This window comes from Tupaia chinensis, unplaced genomic scaffold (genome assembly GCF_000334495.1).
Source record: "Tupaia chinensis unplaced genomic scaffold, TupChi_1.0 Scaffold140176_1, whole genome shotgun sequence".
Taxonomy (NCBI): domain Eukaryota; kingdom Metazoa; phylum Chordata; class Mammalia; order Scandentia; family Tupaiidae; genus Tupaia; species Tupaia belangeri.
Window position 1 is genome coordinate 11,491 of NW_006200055.1, and position 18,522 is coordinate 30,012.

At 38.6% G+C, this 18,522-nt stretch overlaps 2 protein-coding genes across 2 annotated transcripts; both read left to right on the top strand.

The window, feature by feature from the left end:
* The first annotated feature begins 8,636 nt into the window (after positions 1 to 8,636).
* On the top strand, positions 8,637 to 9,593 carry LOC102474191 (olfactory receptor 51Q1). The gene has a single exon (XM_006162533.2). The coding sequence runs from the start codon at positions 8,646 to 8,648 to the stop codon at positions 9,591 to 9,593; it is 948 nt and encodes a 315-aa protein (XP_006162595.2). The 5' UTR covers positions 8,637 to 8,645.
* Positions 9,594 to 16,836: 7,243 nt separating this feature from the next.
* Positions 16,837 to 17,805, top strand: LOC102474624 (olfactory receptor 51Q1). Its single transcript, XM_014593291.1, has one exon. It carries the CDS (start codon positions 16,852 to 16,854, stop codon positions 17,803 to 17,805), a length of 954 nt encoding a protein of 317 aa, XP_014448777.1. The 5' UTR covers positions 16,837 to 16,851.
* Positions 17,806 to 18,522: the final 717 nt, after the last annotated feature.

Consider the following 18,522-nt stretch of genomic DNA (forward strand, 5'->3'; position numbering starts at 1 on the left):
GATGCCAGGCGTGTGTGTGTGTGTGTGTGTGTGTGTGTGTGTGTGTGCGTGCCCAAAGTCTCAGGAGGAGAATGGAGAAGAAGGGGTTGTTGCATAGCCAACCCCTCTAGGAGATAATTTCTCAATTTACCTCTCAGTCTCTCTATGAAAGCACACATATCCTATGGCAAAAACCAAAAAATAAAAATAAAATAAAAAAGTATGTATAGTATGAATTGGTTTTAAGGAATGAGGCCATGTTACTCATGGCCTTGACTATTCCTTTTTCTAAAAGGAAGTAAATATAACATTTGGCTTAAAATTCTTTTGGGGGCTGGCAGGTGGTGTAGTAGTTAAAGGTGTTAGACTCCCACATAACTGACCGTGGTTTGAGTCCCAGACCTGGTGGCTTGCTGTCTCACATTCTCTCTCTAAAAAATTATTTTTAAAAACTTTCAAACAGCACACAATCTGTGTTTATTTCTTCTCTTTAAGAACTACTGTCATTACTATTATTATTATCAGGATAGAAAACAACCACTGATAACTGGGATCATCTGAGTTATAGAATTTAATGGTTTCAAAATCTCTGGGAGAAACACCAGCTAGTAAAAGGAACTCCAGGTTCATTCTCATCTTCAGATTAAATCTTGCTTTATTCTCTATAGGTAAAACCCATGAAGTTATACAATCAAGGAATCTTCCCTGCCTCCAATCCAGAGAAAAGCTTCACATGGTAAGCCTTACTCAGTATCACCTGAAACAAGCACCTAACATCAAAGGCTTCAGGAACACTCTTTTGAGAGCTGACCAACAGTGCCCTCTGCTGGGCATTCTCTCTTATTACAACAAGCAATAAACCCAAGTTCAACTGCAGGTGTTACTACCTTTTTCTTGTCTGTATATTTTTTAATTTTTTATTTTATGATTTTTTTATTCACTTTTAATTGATTTACATTTCTCTAGTACACACTTTTTTTTAAAAAAAGGACATGTTCTGACCTCTGGGCTAGATGGTGTTACCTGTGTGAGACCAGATCTCCTGAGAAGTAGTAAAGTCATATTGGACTGTAACTGTGTTCGTGTGTGTGTGTGTGTGTGTGTGTGTGTGTGTGTGTGTTTGTGTGGGGTTGCACATTTGTTCATTTGTGTTTAAAGACATCGGCAAGCTGTGAAACAAGTGGCAACAAGAGGAGATCAGACTCTGGAGAATGAGAATCTTAGAGACCTGAATTGACAGAGGGTTTTCCCCAGCCCATGCCCCCACCCCAAAGCATCTGACAATCCTCTGCAGAAGCAAATGCTGAAAACCTGGGCCTTGCTCAAAGGGAAATTTCTGTGGTAAAAAGAATCCAGCAGACTCACAGGTGGTATAGATTTGAGCATTAACAGAACAGAGAAAAATGTTAAATTAACTAGAGTAAACATAAGTCAAATATTCAAAAAAGTAGAGCATAAGATGGAAAATTGATAAAATAACAAAAAAAACTCATCTAAAAATTAGAACTTTGGGGTCAATAGATGGCATAATGGTTAAGGTGCTGGACTCCTACGTAGCTGACAATCGTTCAAGTCCTGGACCTGGCAGCTTGAAACTCATGCCAGGTGCGTGTGTGAGTGTGTCCAAAATCCCAGGAGGAGAGAGAAGGAGAAGGAACTGTGGCATGATCAAACCCTTGCAGGGTGATTTCTCACTTTGCTTTTCTGTCTTTGCCCCAAGACATGTGTGTTCACATGCCCTGGGGCAAAAACCTTTAAAAAAAAAGAAAAAGGAGCCTATTCAAAAATAACCTAATAAAAATTCTAGAAACAAAAGGGCAACTTGCAAAATAAATTAGAAAAACTAATGAATGCTTTTAAGAGAAAATTAAATGCTGCAGAATTTCAAAACAAGTCAATAGAAACAGCCAAACTGAAGCACAAAAAGGAAAATAATTGAAAATATGAAAGACAGGTAAAAGACATATAAGGACACAATTATGAGAGTAAAACCTATAAAAACTGAAATAATAGAAAAAGAAAGAAATGTTGCAGAAGTTCTATTTGAAGAGACCTTTGTTCAGAATTCTCGTCAACCTAGTGAAAAGCATCAACCTACACATTCAATAAGATCCACCAAATTACTGAACCCAAACCTCATCTCATCACATTTGATTGGACAGGAACTGATGACAGAAATATATTGAAAGAAAAATCGATCACAGAGAAATGGCTATTATCTTTAGATGATAAAAAATATTACAAACAACTGCTTCTCAATACAAATGAAGAAAGAAAACAACATGGAGTGATAGATTCAAAATGATAATACCAACCTCTAATTCTAGGTATGGTGAAAATATCTTTTAAAGATGCAAGCAAAGGAAAGCTTTCAGATAAACAAATACTGCATGTGTCAACGGCATACCTGCAGCAAATATGAAAGTAAGTCTTTAGACAAAAGGAAAATTAGCCCAGGGAGAAACAAAGAAATACAGACAAATGAGGAGCACTGCAAAGGTAAATATAGGGCCAGCAGGTGGCGTAGTGGTTAAGGCACTGGATCCTGCTTGACTGACTCCACGTACCTAGCAGCTTGAAAAATATGCCAAGACATAAACGGAAAATTATTTGTTGATAGCACATATGTTGATGTGCTTGATTGAGCCAATATACAGTGTATTTTGGATGGAAAATTCATTTTGTATGCTGTAATGGTGTATAGTGGATTAATGTAAAAAATATATAAATTTAAAGGAAAAAAAAATATATATGCCAAGCACTTGTACATGCAAACTCAAAATTCCAAAAGGATGATGGAGGAGAAAGGATTCCTGCAACGCCACTGTCCCTGGGGGATGATTTCTCACTTCCCTTCTCATTCTCTCTCTTTTTCTGTCTCTCACACACACTGGCGAGCACTCATACACTATGGCAAAAATTCTAAAATTTTTTTTTAAAATACTAAGCTCCCAGTATTTTTGGGAAAGTGGAGAAATAGTCATTTATAGTAGGTTGTAAGAATACTACATGGACTTTATAATCTACCAGGTAATCACTACAATAAAAACAAAACGAATATTTTTTTATAATACATTAATAGAAAATGAAACAACTATTTAAAAAAAAAAGTCCCCATCATGGATATTCAGGTAGCAAAACAAATATTTTTTTTAAATACATTAATAGAAAATGAAACAACTATTAAAAAAAAAAAGTCCCCATCATGGATATTCAGGAGGATTACAGAGAATATAATTGTGCTAGGCAGGATAATGCTGTTCTCCTTGGAAAATAAAGAAAAAGTACATAAAATACTCCCTAGAACTTCTTAATACATTAATTGACATGAAAAGGGGAAGTTAAGGTTGCAGATGGAGTTAAAACTGCTGATCATTAGAATAAGGTGAACCCCCTGGATTGTCCAGGTGAGCCCAATACAACCACAGGTATTCCTAACTGTAAGAAGGTAGAAACAACCAGAGGAAGAACTTTTCAAAAGTACCGTTGTGATGATGGGGGCCAGCAGGTGGCATGGTGGTGAAGGCATGGGACACTTCCACATGGCCAACCACAGTTTGAGTCCTGGACCTGGTGACTTGCTTTCTTACTTTCCCTTTCTCTCTCTGTGTCTCTCTCTGGTTAAATTAAAATAAATAAATGAATAAATAAAAGAAATCACTAATTTTTGGAGAGAATTTTGCTGTAGGGCACGTATAGTCGCCAGAAAGACAGAGAGACAGAAAGCGAGAAATCACCATCCTGGGGGGATGCCCATGCCACAATCCCTTCTCCTCCATTATCCTCTCAGGATCTTGGGCATGCGCACGTGTCTGGTGTGAGTTTAAACCACCGAGTTCAGGACTCGAACTGCTTTCTACTACATGGGAGTCCAGTGACATAGCCATTAAGCCAACTGCTGGTCACTAAATAAATAATTCTTTAAAAATATTTTTTTAAAAGAGTACTCTGATGTTGCTGGCTTTCAAGAGTCAAATATGCGTACTAAAAGTGAAGAAATGTAGGTGGCATTTAGAAACATTTAAATGCAAGAAAGTGGACTTCCCCTAAAACCTTGAGAAAGGAAGACAGCCCAGTCTACTTCTTGATTTTAACCCATGGAGACTCATTTCAGATTTCTGAACTACAGAGTTGTAAGATAAATTGTGTTATGTTTCAGGTACTTTGCTGAAGGAGCTACAGAAAACTGATAGAACAATAAGTCTTTCTTTTTCCTCAAACTCAAGCTTCTCTAGAAAAACGATTTTCATTCACGCACCTTTACATATCTATTAAACCGCTATCTGGAAAACAATTGCTAGAGTATGATTGCATCTTTTCTGTGTGTATCGTCCTGCCTGATCCCCTTAAAAGCTCCTGAAAGCATTTAAGAGAATGTTCTAGGACCAGCAGGTGGCGCCGTGGTTAAGCTGCTGGACTCCTACATGGCTGACCGCAGGTTGAGTCCTAGACCTGGTGGATTGAGACTCATGCCTGGCACACATGCGTACATGTGTGGGTGTGGGTGTGCTCACACGCCCAGGATTCTGAGAGGAGAATGGAAGAGAAGGGATCGTGACATGGCCATTCCCCGTGGGTGGTGATTTTTTGCTTTCTCTCTCTCCAGGGAGCACATGGACCTACAGCAAAAATCTCTTTAAAAAACATCTGATCTTACTGGAGGTTCCTGAGACACCACAGCAGTGCTAACCTTTTCTGTGAGTGACCAGTGAGAGGGCTTTCTAACTAGACAGCTCATTTCTTGAGTTACGTGCAGAAAGATAATTTCTTACAGCTTCTGTAAACTATCTCCTGCAAATTGTCTATAATATGCCCATCTTTATCATTGAAATAATATAAGATTCTTTCTTCTGTTTGTCATAATGAAATTTGTAAAAATATATTTGTGTAACACAGACATTCCATAATCATAATGAAAGGTTAATGCTTCATTCGTATTTCCCAAATTATGTTTCTATCCAATAATGGAAAAGTATTTATGATCTCGGCTAATAAGAAGATATCAGGAACATCTGATATCAAAAAAAGTGTTCATAAAAACATGATAGTTAAGTAATTTGGGTTTTAAATTTGACACAATTACTCAAATCCTTGTTTTGTTTCTTTCTCAAAATCTGTGTGACCTTGGCAAATGATATAAACTCTCTAATTCCCACTTTACTGAAAGGGATCATTATAGCTCCTCCTTCCTTGGCTATTTCTACCACTAACTGAAACTTTTTTCAGCACTTAGGAGAGGTCCAGAAAAAGTAATTCATTTCCATTGTTTTGTTTTGTTTTTTCTCCATTTTCTTTTTTTAAATTTACATTTAATCATTGTACATCTTCACAGTTCACAACAGAGTTTTTTCCCAGCGTATATTAGTCAAAGACATTACCACATACCTTATCACAGCAGACAACTTTTCATTTTTGTATCTATTCAATGTGCAGTTTGTTTCCCTCATCCCCTCCCTCCTACTCACTATTACATGCCTCATCCTACACTGTGTCTAATATCTACAGTTGCCCTCCCTGATATTATACCTTTTAATCTTTCCGTTTTTGCTACAGAAGGCAGACATTCAGTATATATTGAGTGAGTACATACAAGGCCTATCTTTTGTAGTCTGGTTTGCTTCACTCGGAATTAAATCTTCCATATTGTTCCACTTTGTATCAAATGTCAGAGCTTCCTTGTTTGTAATGGCTGAGTAGCATTCCATAAAGTACATGTGCCACATTTTTCAATCCACTCGTCTATTCTCGGACATTTAGGTAGATTCCATGTCCTAGCAATTGTAAATTATGCTGCAATAAACATGTACGTGCAAGTGTTTTTCTGACTGAAGGTTTTCATATCCTGTAGGTAGATTCCTGAGAGTGGAATTACTAGGTTGTATGATAGTTCCATTTATAGGTTTCTGAGGAACCTCCATATCTTTCTCCACAGTGGTTGTACTAATTTACATTCCCACCAACAGTGTAGAAGAGTTCCCTTTTCCCCACTGCCTCACCAGCACTTATCATTCTTTTTTTTTTTTAATCTTAGATATTCTGATTGGAGTTAAGTGGTATCTCATTGTGGTTTTAATTCACATTTCCCTTATGAAAAGAGATGTTGAATGTATTTTTATATGCTTTTGGGGTAGTCATATGTCTTCCTTGGAGAGATGTCTGTTTAGCTCATTTGTCTATCTTTAAATTGGATTGTTTTTTGTTTTTTGTTTTTTTCTGGAAAAATTGCTTGAATTCCCTGTATACTCTTATTAGTCCATTATGTGAGGCATAATTTGCAAATATATTCTCCCACTCTGAGGATTGTCTCCTCATTCTAATTATTGTTTCTTTGACTGAAGCAGATTTCCATTTAATTTACAACTTAACATAAATTCTAATGATACAGTTTGGGGAAAATAAAGGTGTACATTATTTTTTAATGATTGTGATATGAATATATTAACTATATGTAAACCAAGAGAATATGAAGATCTCTGCATTGTCATGCCCTTTTCTCAATAGCATATTTTTATAAAAATTCTTGACTATTATAAAAGTTAAAAACACTAATTACATAGTGTAAATTTCTATTATTGGATTCTTGAATGTGATTCAACATTATTTTATATTTGTCTATATTTTTTTTAGTTGTTAGCTTTGTAACTGTCTTTATGTGTAGTCTCTTGTGATATATATGATGATAAATATTGAAGTGTTTAATTTTTAAATATTGAAGATATTAGGCTTTTCTATAGAATGTTTCTATAAAGGTTTTTGAATATTTCTTATAAATTTTATCACTTTTGTATTATAAAATTATCTTTATGGTTGTCTTCTCTGTTTTGATTTTAATTTATTGCTGCTAAATTTAGAAAGTCCTCCCAGTGGGAGATTTAATACTTATCCTGTTTTCTCTTTTTAATTTTTTATTGCTGATTTACTTTTAATTACTTAGTCCATTTGAAATTTACTTTTGTATGAAATGAGAGATGAGTCATCTAATAACTAATTATTGAATAACTTTCCTTTCTAATTTGCTGTTGACATCTGTTCCATTTACAATATATATTTTTTAAATTTCTCTTTTTCTATTGTTTCCAAGGGTTTGATGCAAGATGAATGCCCTCCGAAAAGAACACGTAGTAATCTTCTTTTTTTCCTGATGCTCTCTTACCCTTACAAAGTGTGACCCAGTTTTAAACTACTTATAGAAGAACATTTCTATAAGCGGAACTAATTTGTGGGAGACTATATATTCCAAGCAGAAGCAGGTAATTTCAAGTCACAATCAACAAGCTGGAAAAGAGAGGGAGAGAAATTCAGGTGGTTTCCTGCTTGACTGCTCTATGAGAATACCAGGGCCACCCAAGGCTCTTACGGACTGAGCTGACTCACTGCTTCCCAAAGGAACCCAGGTCTCAAACTTTCTCTTCTTTCAGTCCTGAGGGGATCTGCCACACTTCCCCACCCTCCAGTCTAGAGATTTGCAAAAGCTTATATTACACCTGTCCTCTGAGCTGAGCAGAGAGAACAGGCAGCACAGGGAGTGAAGAGGGTACTTCCAGGCAGGAGGAATCACAGTTAAAACTCCTCTGTGAAAATTCAGCAGGGAAATAAAAGGAAGGATGATGACTGTCTTAGTCGATGAGAAGCATGAACCCAGGTAATGCTCTTAGGACAGTGCCTACATGTAGACAGTGCTCAATAAATGAGATTGTTTTCACCTGAGCTGTTAGAATAGCCTTCTGGCTGGTCCTTCTCTTTGACTCTCACTTCTTTCCTATGAATCCTATCTTTTGCTCCCAGATAATTTTCAGTATTGTAAAAATGGAATTCATGGTATCAAAAGACATTAGTTGATGAGAATAAAAAACAGATCAGAAATTGGGACTGAAAGGGAGTAATGATCGCAGTGAATGATACAGTGAGGAGATCGAGAGACACTCGACTTAGGTGAAAGGAGTAAGAATGTTGTTATAAAAGTCAGAGGAGACATTTAGAACACTTTAAATCTGAGAAACTCAAAATATTTTAGACTGAATATTAGCCATGATATTCACACTGTGGGGTCAATTTTGTTCATTTTCATTGATTTAAAGAGAAAGAGAAAGAAGGCAGGGCAGGAGAGAGAGGCTCCCTCAACTTGGACATCAATGCTGTGATCTTCCCTCTAGTCCTTCAGGCAGCCAGGACCACAGGTATACCTGACATATTTAGGTACTTAACAGAGTACCTGAATCCAGACTCCGGATGAATATAGAGATGTCACATAGAGCTATCACATTGCACAGTACTGCCTCTGTAGCCTGTGTCACCCTGAGTGGCGTGTGGTTTTAAACTGAGAATAGGGTTGTTAGTGCAGTTTGTTTAAAACACAAATTGCAGGGTGTAAAGAACTAAATGAAAGAAGGGAAGTAGAGGAAAAACAACAACAAAATTAAAGAGGCGCCAATGAATTAATCTATTTGCAGTTACCAAGGGGAGATTAGCTGTATGGGAGAAATTGTCAGAATCAAGCTAAGGAATCACAATCCTGTTATTCTAAAATACTGGCTTAGTTACCCTCAACAGTGAATAAACTTTATTTGCAAAGAGATTTAGACAAGTGGAAAAAAGTAGAAACTATTTCCAATGTTTCCGGCTTACCCTGTGCAAAGGTCATGAATCTTGAGATACATTCATCAGCCATGTCTGAGATGACCAACGTCACGAAAGACTCCTTCTACTTCATCCTCACGGGTGTCCCTGGCTATGAAGCCTCCCACATTTGGATCTCCATCCCCTTCTGCTGTCTCTACACCATCTCCATCCTGGGCAACACCACCATCCTCACTGCCATCCGCACAGAGCCCGCTCTCCACCAGCCCATGTACCTATTTCTGTCCATGCTGGCCTTCACCGACCTGGGTCTCACCCTCACCACGCTGCCCACAGTCATGCAGCTCTTCTGCTTCAACATGCCTGAAATCAGCTTCGAAGCCTGCTTTGCTCAGTTCTTCTTCCTCCATGCATTCTCCTTTATGGAGTCCTCTGTACTATTGGCCATGTCCTTCGACCGCTATGTGGCCATCTGCCGCCCCCTTCACTATGCCTCAATCCTCACCAATAAAGTGATTGGTCGAATTGGGTTAGCAATCATTTGCCGCTGTGTTCTTGCTGTCCTTCCCTCCCTTTTCCTACTGAAGCGTCTGCCCTTCTGCCGCTCTCACCATCTCTCTCACTCCTACTGCCTGCACCAGGATATGATTCGCCTGGTCTGTGCTGATATCCGGGTCAATAGCTGGTATGGATTTGTTCTGGTCTTGCTCATCATTGTCATGGACCCTCTGCTCATTGTGCTTTCCTATGCGCTCATCCTGAAAAATATCTTGGGCACAGCCACCTGGACTGAGCGGCTGCGTGCCCTTAATAACTGTCTGTCCCACATTCTGGCTGTTCTTGTGCTCTATGTCCCCATGATTGGAGTGTCTATGACCCATCGCTTTGCCAAGCATGCCTCTCCCCTGGTCCACGTAATCATGGCCAACATCTACCTGCTGGCCCCTCCTGTGATGAACCCCATCATTTACAGTGCAAAGACCAAGCAAATTCGCCAGGGACTTACCCGCTTCCTTTCTCGGACAAAAATGAGATAAAAATTAAAACTTAATTTTATCATATAGTAACAACTTTATTTAAATAACATGAAGTCAAGAACAGAGACCCAGGGAACCAGCAGTTAGTGTAATGGCTATGTCGCCGGACTTCCACGTAGTTGACCGCGGTTCACGTCCCGGACCCGGTGGCTTAGAACTCACGCTGGGCGCGTGTGCATGTGTGCCCAAGATCCCGAGAGGAGAATGGAGAAGAAGGGATTGTGGTGTGACCATCCCCCTCGGGGGTGATTTCTCGCTTTCTGTCTCTATGTCTCTCTCTGTCTGGCGAGCGCACAGGCCCTATAGCAAAAAACCTCTCCATAAAAAAAAGAACAGAGACCCTAACATCAATACTGTAAGTAGCATAAATGAGGGAATGAATAGTAGTATAAGAAGATTTCAGTGTAAATAAAGACACATATTCCCTGAATAAACATTATAAGTGCTAAAGTTTATTAAATTCGACTTTGCTCTTCACTAGTAATTTGACTTTGGGAAAAAGAAAAACATTTAAAAATATAATTCAGTCTTTGGGGGGATATGCTGCCTGCTTTATTATGTTGTGGTTAATATTTGATAAAGTTTACTAGCCCTTACTTTGTAAACTAAAAATGCTGATACATGTATAAAAATATGTTTTGAAGCTGTAACATGTTCATGCCTGCATCATTTTCATAGAAAATTGTAGTGTTTAATATAATGCAGGCTTTCATTTGCTGACAATTGGCAGTAGTGAATGGGAACTTTCGTAAACAAGAAGGCCAAGCTGAAGATAGAAAAGCCATTGTGAATATTGGTGCCACATGGAAAGAAAAAGCGTAAACTAAGTATCAAAAGCTGGAATAGAAGTAGCCTGAGAATTTTAGAAACTGTTGGCCTAATTTTTAATGCAGATATTATTTAAGCTCAGTGATATAACCAAGGACTCAAGAAGATACCACTGCTGAGAGAAGATGGAAGACCTAGGTAGCAGCCATGAGACAGAAACCTCTGGGAGATAAGCATGAAATGAGTACAGATGGGCATCGTTTCAAGTTAAACTTGCCTTTAACCTGGGACAAACTGTGCTTTCATTACGTTTGGAACATTTACTTCATTATTATTATTTGTTACTGCATTAGGTGAGAAATTCGTTCCAGGTTTTGGAGTCACAGTTTCTTCATTAGTTATGCAAAACTGCATGTTAACTGCCATAGGTCTTCAAGAATCCTTTGGATAAAAGAACAGGGAGTCAAGAGGCGAAACCATCATCAACACTGTAAACAACATCGACTGGGTGTACCAATAAGGCTGTGATAAGGATTTTTCAATGTACATACAGTAACCAATACCTTTTTAGAGTGCTGATCACTCTTAATAAATGTTATTTTCTTCCCTTCATTAGTGTTCTATGATATTTTCAGTTGTGTTCTATTCCTATTTATGTATTTGTATGTTTTCTGGGAATGCCCATTAACCCATGTGGGATATGTAGGATATCTCCTATACCATAGGCCCCACCAATCACTGCTCAGACTCCATAAAAAAATTTTTGTATAGAGTTTTCAATAACAGAGTTAGTACAGGAATAAAGAGAATGAAGTCTCACTGTGCGTGTAGATTTAAAATCCTTCTAGGGGGGTCGGCAGGTAGTGTGATAGTTAAGGCACTGGATTTCCAGTGGCCAACTGTGGCTTGAGTCCCTGACCTGAAGCTTCAAAATCACACCAGGCACATGTGCATGCGTGCCCAAAACCCTGAGAGGAGAATGCAGTATAACGGATTGTGGCATGGCCATCTACTTGGGGAGTGATTTTGCACTTTCTTTCTCTCTATCTCTGCCTCTCTCTGCCAAGCACATGCACCCTATGGCAAAAACAACAACACAAACAAATGAAAATAATCTAGTAAAAATTAAGCAAATTTGTTGATATATCAAGCAGCTATGTAAAACAAGTCTTTCTCATAAAATTGAAAATGCAACTACCATATGATCCAACAATCTCACTTTTGAGTACACATATGAAAGTCTTGAAATCAGGATCTCAAAGAGACGCTTGCACTCACACAGGCATTGCTGCATTTTCCACAAAAGTTGAGATACAGAAACAACCCAAGTGTTCATCTATGTTTTTGTTCTGCAAACAACTAGTAAAGTCATAGTTCAAAATAATTGTGTGTGGAGAAGCTTTGGGGAAAGGATAAAGTCATTAACCAGCTTTGAAACAAGTTATAATAGGAAGAAATCAGATTCTTTTTTTTTTTGGAGAGGTTTTCGCTATAGGGCATGTGCGCTCGCCAGAGAGAGAGAGAGAGAGACATAGAGACAGAAAGCGAGAAATCACCCCCCAGGGGGGATGGTCACTCCGCAATCCCTTCTCCTCCATTCTCCTCTCGGGATCTTGGGCACACACACACATGCGCCCGGCGTGAGTTTTAAGCCACCAGGTCTGGGACGTGAACCGTGGTGGACTACGTGGGAGTCCAGTGACATAGCTATTACGTTAACTGCTGGTTTACAAGAAATCAGATTCTTGAGAGTGGAAAACCTTGGAGCAGCGAACATACATCTAGAGTCATTTTCCCCCTGGAGGCATTTGCCAATTTTCTGCAAAGGGAAAAGGCTGGACCTTGCTTAGACAAAGGGAACTATCTGGGGCAAAATAATCCAGAAGACTCACAGGTGGTCCAGATCTTGGAGTTACTAGACAGAGACAATTTTTAAATTATCTAGAGCAAATGTGATTAGTATGTTCAAAGAGCAGAGAAAAAGATGGAGAAAGTTGGTAAAATAATGGAGAAGTTCATCTAAGAATTAGAATCCATTTAAATAGCAATCTAATAAGACTTGTAGAACTAAAAACACATTACCTAAAATACATAAATAAATAAATGCATTTAAAGAAAACTAAATGCAGTAGAGAGCTAAACTGTGGAGTAAAAAATAAGTCAATGGAAATAACCAAATGGAAGCACAGAAATAAAAAATAATTGAAAACATAAAATTCAGTTAAAAATATGTAGGATATAACTGACAGCTGTAACATCTATAAAAACTGGAGTGAAGTGAGAAGAGAAAAAATAGTGCAGAAGCAATATTTGAAGGGATAATGACTCAAAAATTGGTAAAAGGTTTCAACGTGTATATTCAAGAAGATCTACAAAAATGGCCTATTCCTCTCTCCATCATTTAAATGACACAAGATTATCTTCTCTTTTTGGTAAAGAAGGATTTTAAAAAAACAAATTCATGTGACATAGGTATTCTAAGATGATAAAGGATAGTTAATGCTTCACTCATATTTCTCAACTTACATTTCTAACCAGTAATGATAAAGAATTTACCATCCCAGCTAATAAGAAAATATCAGGAACATCTGTGGGGGAGGGGGAAATGTTTGTATAAAAACATGGTATTTAAGTACTTTAGCTTTGAAATAATACAGAACACTTCAAATTTTGGTTTCGTTTCTTTCTCAAAATCTATGAGACTCTGTCAAGTGACATAAACTTTAATTTCCATTTTACTAAAAATGAGGATCCTAATACTTCCATCCTCTAGGGGTCGTTACCACTAACAGAGACAGTTTAATATCACTAAGGACAGGCCTTGCACAAGTGAGTACATTTCATTTTATGTTACTATATAACACAAACTCCAGTCATAATCTTTGGAAAGCAAATATGGCTGCATAATATTTATTTTATTTATTTATTTATTTTTTTTTTTGGAGAGGTTTTCTCTATAGGGCACGTGTGCTCGCCAGACAGACAGACAGAGACATAGAGACAGAAAGCGAGAAATCACCCCCCAGGGGGGATGGTCACGCCACAATCTCTTCTCCTCCATTCTCCTCTCGGGATCTTGGGCACACACGCACACGCGCCTGGCGTGAGTTTTAAGCCACCGGGTCCAGGACACGTACCGCGGTCAACTACGTGGGAGTCCAGCAACATAGCCATTATGCTAACTGCTGGTTCCCTCTTTCAGCTATTTCTATCCTTCCCTATCCCAATCTTCTATTGCACCCTTGACTTTGTCTCTATTTTTATGTATTGCTTATGAGTCTAAGTGATTAGTGTTTAAGTTATCTTATGTATGTATTTATTTTAAGCTTGCTATAGGGTTTGTGTGCTCACCACAGAGAGACAGGAAGGCAGAGAGAAGAAAAGAAAGCAAGCCATCTAGTCCAGAACTCGAACTGTGGTCAGACATCTGGGAGTCCAGTGCCTTAACCACCATGCCACCTGCTGGTCCCCCAAGTGACTATTTTTTAAAGTAGAATTAGTTCCTATGGGGTGGGAGGCAATCTTGACAGGGTCTTCATGCTATAATCCTCCACTCAATCCTGCAACCAGCTAGGATCAGAGTCCCTGTGAGTAAGACCAGTGTTCAGGGAGATTCCAGAGCCTTCCTGTTTGGCCTCCAGTATTCACTGCCTTTGTCATGGTGGCTGGGCCATCAGTGATTATTTTTAATATAAACTTTTATCTTTATTCAAAATGTTCTTATCATTTAATCCTAGAAGTATATTTATTGAATCAAAGTACTGAGTAAATGCTTTGATTAAAATTAACTTGGCACATATGGTCAAGTTGTCCTCCGGAAAGTGATGCATAAATTTCACTCAACTCAAGAAAGTATGACCGTTTTTACACTGTCATGCCCTATCTGAATAGTAGATTGTCATAAAAATTCCTCTACTACCATACAAGTTTAAAACATGAATTTTAGGAGCTGGCAGGTGGCATGGTGGTTAAAGGCGCTGGACTCCCATATGGCCAATCGCGGTTCAAGTCCTGGACCTGGTGGCTTGCTTTCTCACTTTCTCTCTCTCTCTCTCTTTCTCTCTATCTCTCTCTCCATCTGATCAAAACTGAAAAATAATAATAATAATAAAGTTAAATAAAGTTATTCTTTAAAAAAACATGAATTTTATTTTTATTTTATATTTATTTTTTTCCATTATGATATTCTTACATGTGACCCAGTATAGTTATGTGCTTGTCTGTAATTTTGCTTTTTCTTTTGTTGTTAACTTTCTTTTAATCTTTGTTATTAATCTATTGTGATACTTAAATGGATAGATATTGAGATATTTAATTTTTTTTTTGAGAGGTTTTTGCTACAGGGCGCTTGCACTCGCCAGAAAGACAGAGACAGAGAGACAGAAAGTGAGAAATCACCCCCCAGGGGGGATGGCCATGCCGCAATCCCTTCTCCTCCATTCTCCTCTTGGGATCTTGGGCACGCACGCACATGCACCTGGGCCCAGCGTGAGTTTAAACCGTGGGTCCGGGACTCGAACCACAGTCGACTACATGGGAGCCCAATGACATAACCATTACGCTAACTGCTGGTCCCTTGAGATATTTAATTTTCAGATATTTAAACCTCCCTCCTTCAGTGGGAGGTCTTTATAAATAATTTTTACCATTTTTGTTTTAAGTTTTATCATTTTTATGTCATAAATAAAAACAAATTTTATATTTTTTTCTGACTTTTACTTATGGCTATTAAATTTTAAAAGTCCTCCCAAATGAGAGATATAAATGCTTATGTTATTTTTGCTATTTTATTATTTCTTACTAATTTAGATTTAGTTACTTAACCATCTGAAATGAATTGAGAGATGAATCATCTCAGAACTAATTACTGAATAATTTTCCTTTCTAATTTGCTTTTGATTCCCTTTCAATTTAATGTATATACTAGAACACTCATTCCTAATATTTCCAGAGGTTCAGTGTAAGATAGATGCTCCTTGAAATAGTTGTATAGTAATCCTTCTTCCTGTAACTCTCCCACCCTTCTCACTCAGCTCCAGCTTCAGACTGATTTTAGAAGACAGTTTTTCATGACTGTTTTGTCAGCTATCATACATTCTAAGCATATGTAGATAGTTTAAAATCACATTAAACAAGCTGAAAAAAAAATATTGGTATTTAGTGGTTTCCCATCTAGTTGCTCTATTAGGATCCCAGGGGCAGCAAAGACTCTGAACGAGCTGACTCACTGCATCTCAGAGGGAACCAAGTCTCAAGATGTGTCTTCATAGGATCCTGAAAGCATCTGCCACCTCTCCCCACCCTCCAGTCTAGAGATTTGCAAGAGCTTAAAACACTCTTGCCCTATGAACTGAGCAGAGAGAACAGATCCCACACACTGTCAAGAGAGTACCATCTAGCAGGAGAAACCACAGGTATGATTTCTCCGTGACTTATCAGGGAAAAAGAGGGATGATGACTGTTGATAGAGGATGAGAATGAAAACAGGTGATGCATTCAGCACAGTACCAAAATATAGACAGCACTCAATAATGTGACTGACCCCAGGAAGGCTGTTATAATAGGCTTCTGACTGTCTCTCTTCTCTCATTACTTGCCTAGGTGCCCTGCCCTTTGCTCCCAGTTAATTTTTGCTGTAAAAATAGATTTCATTGTACCAGAAGACATCAACTAATAAGAGTAAAAGTAGACCAAACACTAGTTCTAAGAGAGAAAAATAATGACCTTAATGAATAATAAAATGAGTAAGAGATCAAGAAAGAGTCAGGGATGACTTTAATAAGGGAATCAAGAATGATGTTATAATAGTCAAAGGAGAAGTTCAGAAGATGCTAGATAAAATGATGAAGACTGACTATTAGTCATTACATTTGAAGTATGGAGTTCACTTTTTTATTTTATTTTATTTGTTTCTTTCCAGAATAAAGAGAGAGGGGAAGAGACAGAGAAAAAATCACCCTGGACAGAAACCACATGCTGTGATTGTTGTCCCAGGCCTCCATTAAGCCAGGACCACATATGCACCTATTATATTCAGGTACACCCAGGAAGTGAACCCACAGCCATGGAATATGATTTGTAACATCACGTAGCAGTGTCCCTACAGCCTGTGCCAATGCAGCTAAGCTTGGAGTTTATTTTAAACCGATGTAAGAATAGGATTAAGAGTGGAATTTGGATAAAAGCCAAACTTTAGAGTATTAAAAACTAAATGGAAGTAGAAACATAGAGACAGAAAATCATCAAAGAGGTGTCCATGAATTAATTGGTGTTCAGATATCAAGGGGAGATAAATTATGTGGAAGCAATCCTCAGAGACAATGGGGAAAAAAATCATGTTGTTCCTAATACAAAGTTTAGTTATCCTCAACAACTCTAAACCTTTGTTGGCATAGTTGAGATCAAGTGGGTTAAAAAAAAAGAGATTATTACTAATGTTTGCTGTTTTCCCTAAGCAAAGGTCCTGAATCTAAAACCACATTTATCAACCATGTCTGAGGAGACTAACACCACCCAGGATATGTTCTATTTCATTCTCATGGGTATCCCTGGCTATGAAGCCTCCCACATTTGGATCTCCATCCCCTTCTGCTGTCTCTACACCATCTCCATCCTGGGCAACACCACCATCCTCACTGTCATCCGCACAGAGCCCGCTCTCCACCAGCCCATGTACCTATTTCTGTCCATGCTGGCCTTCACCGACCTGGGTCTCACCCTCACCACGCTGCCCACAGTCATGCAGCTCTTCTGCTTCAACATTCCTGAAATCAGCTTCGAAGCCTGCTTTGCTCAAATATTTTTCATTCATACATTTTCTTTCATGGAATCCTCTGTACTATTGGCCATGTCCTTCGACCGCTATGTGGCCATCTGCCGCCCCCTTCACTATGCCTCAATCCTCACCAATAAAGTGATTGGTCGAATTGGGTTAGCAATCATTTGCCGCTGTGTTCTTGCTGTCCTTCCCTCCCTTTTCCTACTGAAGCGTCTCCCCTTCTGCCTCTCTCACCATCTCTCTCACTCCTACTGGCTGCACCAGGACATGATTCGCCTGGTCTGTGCTGATATCCGGGTCAATAGCTGGTATGGATTTGTTCTGGTCTTGCTCATCGTTGTCATGGACCCTCTGCTCATAGTACTCTCTTATGCAAGGATTCTGAGAAGTGTGCTGGGGTTAGCCTCTGTGACTGAGCGGCTTCGTGCCCTTAATAACTGTCTGTCCCACATTCTGGCTGTTCTTGTGCTCTATGTCCCCATGGTTGGGGTGTCTATGACCCATCGCTTTGCCAAGCACGCCTCTCCCCTGGTCCATGTTATCATGGCCAATATCTACCTGCTGGCCCCTCCTGTGATGAACCCCATCATTTATAGTGCAAAGACCAAGAAGATCCGCCAAGGAATCTTTCGTCTCTTTTTTCCCAAAAATATACTTTCAAGATGAAGTGTTGAATTTGTTAATTACTCATGAATAAGATCCATAGGCTTAAGCTGAGAGTATAATCAGCATTGGGAAAAAAAATGGGAAATGGGGTATGTAAAATAAAATTCCATTGTATTGTAAGACAGTAGACATGGTCTGTCCTTTAGCAGATGATTTTAGTAGATAATTTTTGGCTGATGGAAGCTTTCAATAATATCTCTCTAATTAAGGTATGTGGCTACTGCAGTTTAACTCTTGGCCTAAGCACCTGAAACACACTGAGTGTGTGCATACGTGCCCAAGATCCCATGGGCTAAAAGACGAAGGAGATTGTGGCATAACCAGACACTTAGAAGATCTCTATATATATTTCTCTTTCTCCCTGTTTCTCTCTCTCTCTCTCTCTCTCTCTCTCTCTCTCTCTCTCTCACACACACACACACACACACACACACACACTATAATGAATTAAAAAATCAATTTTAAAATGAGAGAGAGAGATGGATCTGGGTTAATGAAATTCTAGCACATTTTACAATTAAGGCAATGAGATGCACTTCACTGATTGAGTAAAGTTTATATAAGCTTTGTCCTCCTTCCTGGGTTCCCTTTTCTCTGATGGGCTTGGTTATATAAGTTTAAATAAAATAAATTAGTTGTTGTCCTCATTACCCATTCTCTTAGGCAGTTCTACTTAGGCATTCGGATACAGTCGCTCTTTTGTCTAGATTACTCTAC

Coding starts and splice junctions, on each gene's coding strand:
- LOC102474191 (XM_006162533.2), top strand. CDS start 8,646: ATGTCTGAGATGACCAACGTCACGAAAGACTCCTTCTACTTCATCCTC.
- LOC102474624 (XM_014593291.1), top strand. CDS start 16,852: ATGTCTGAGGAGACTAACACCACCCAGGATATGTTCTATTTCATTCTC.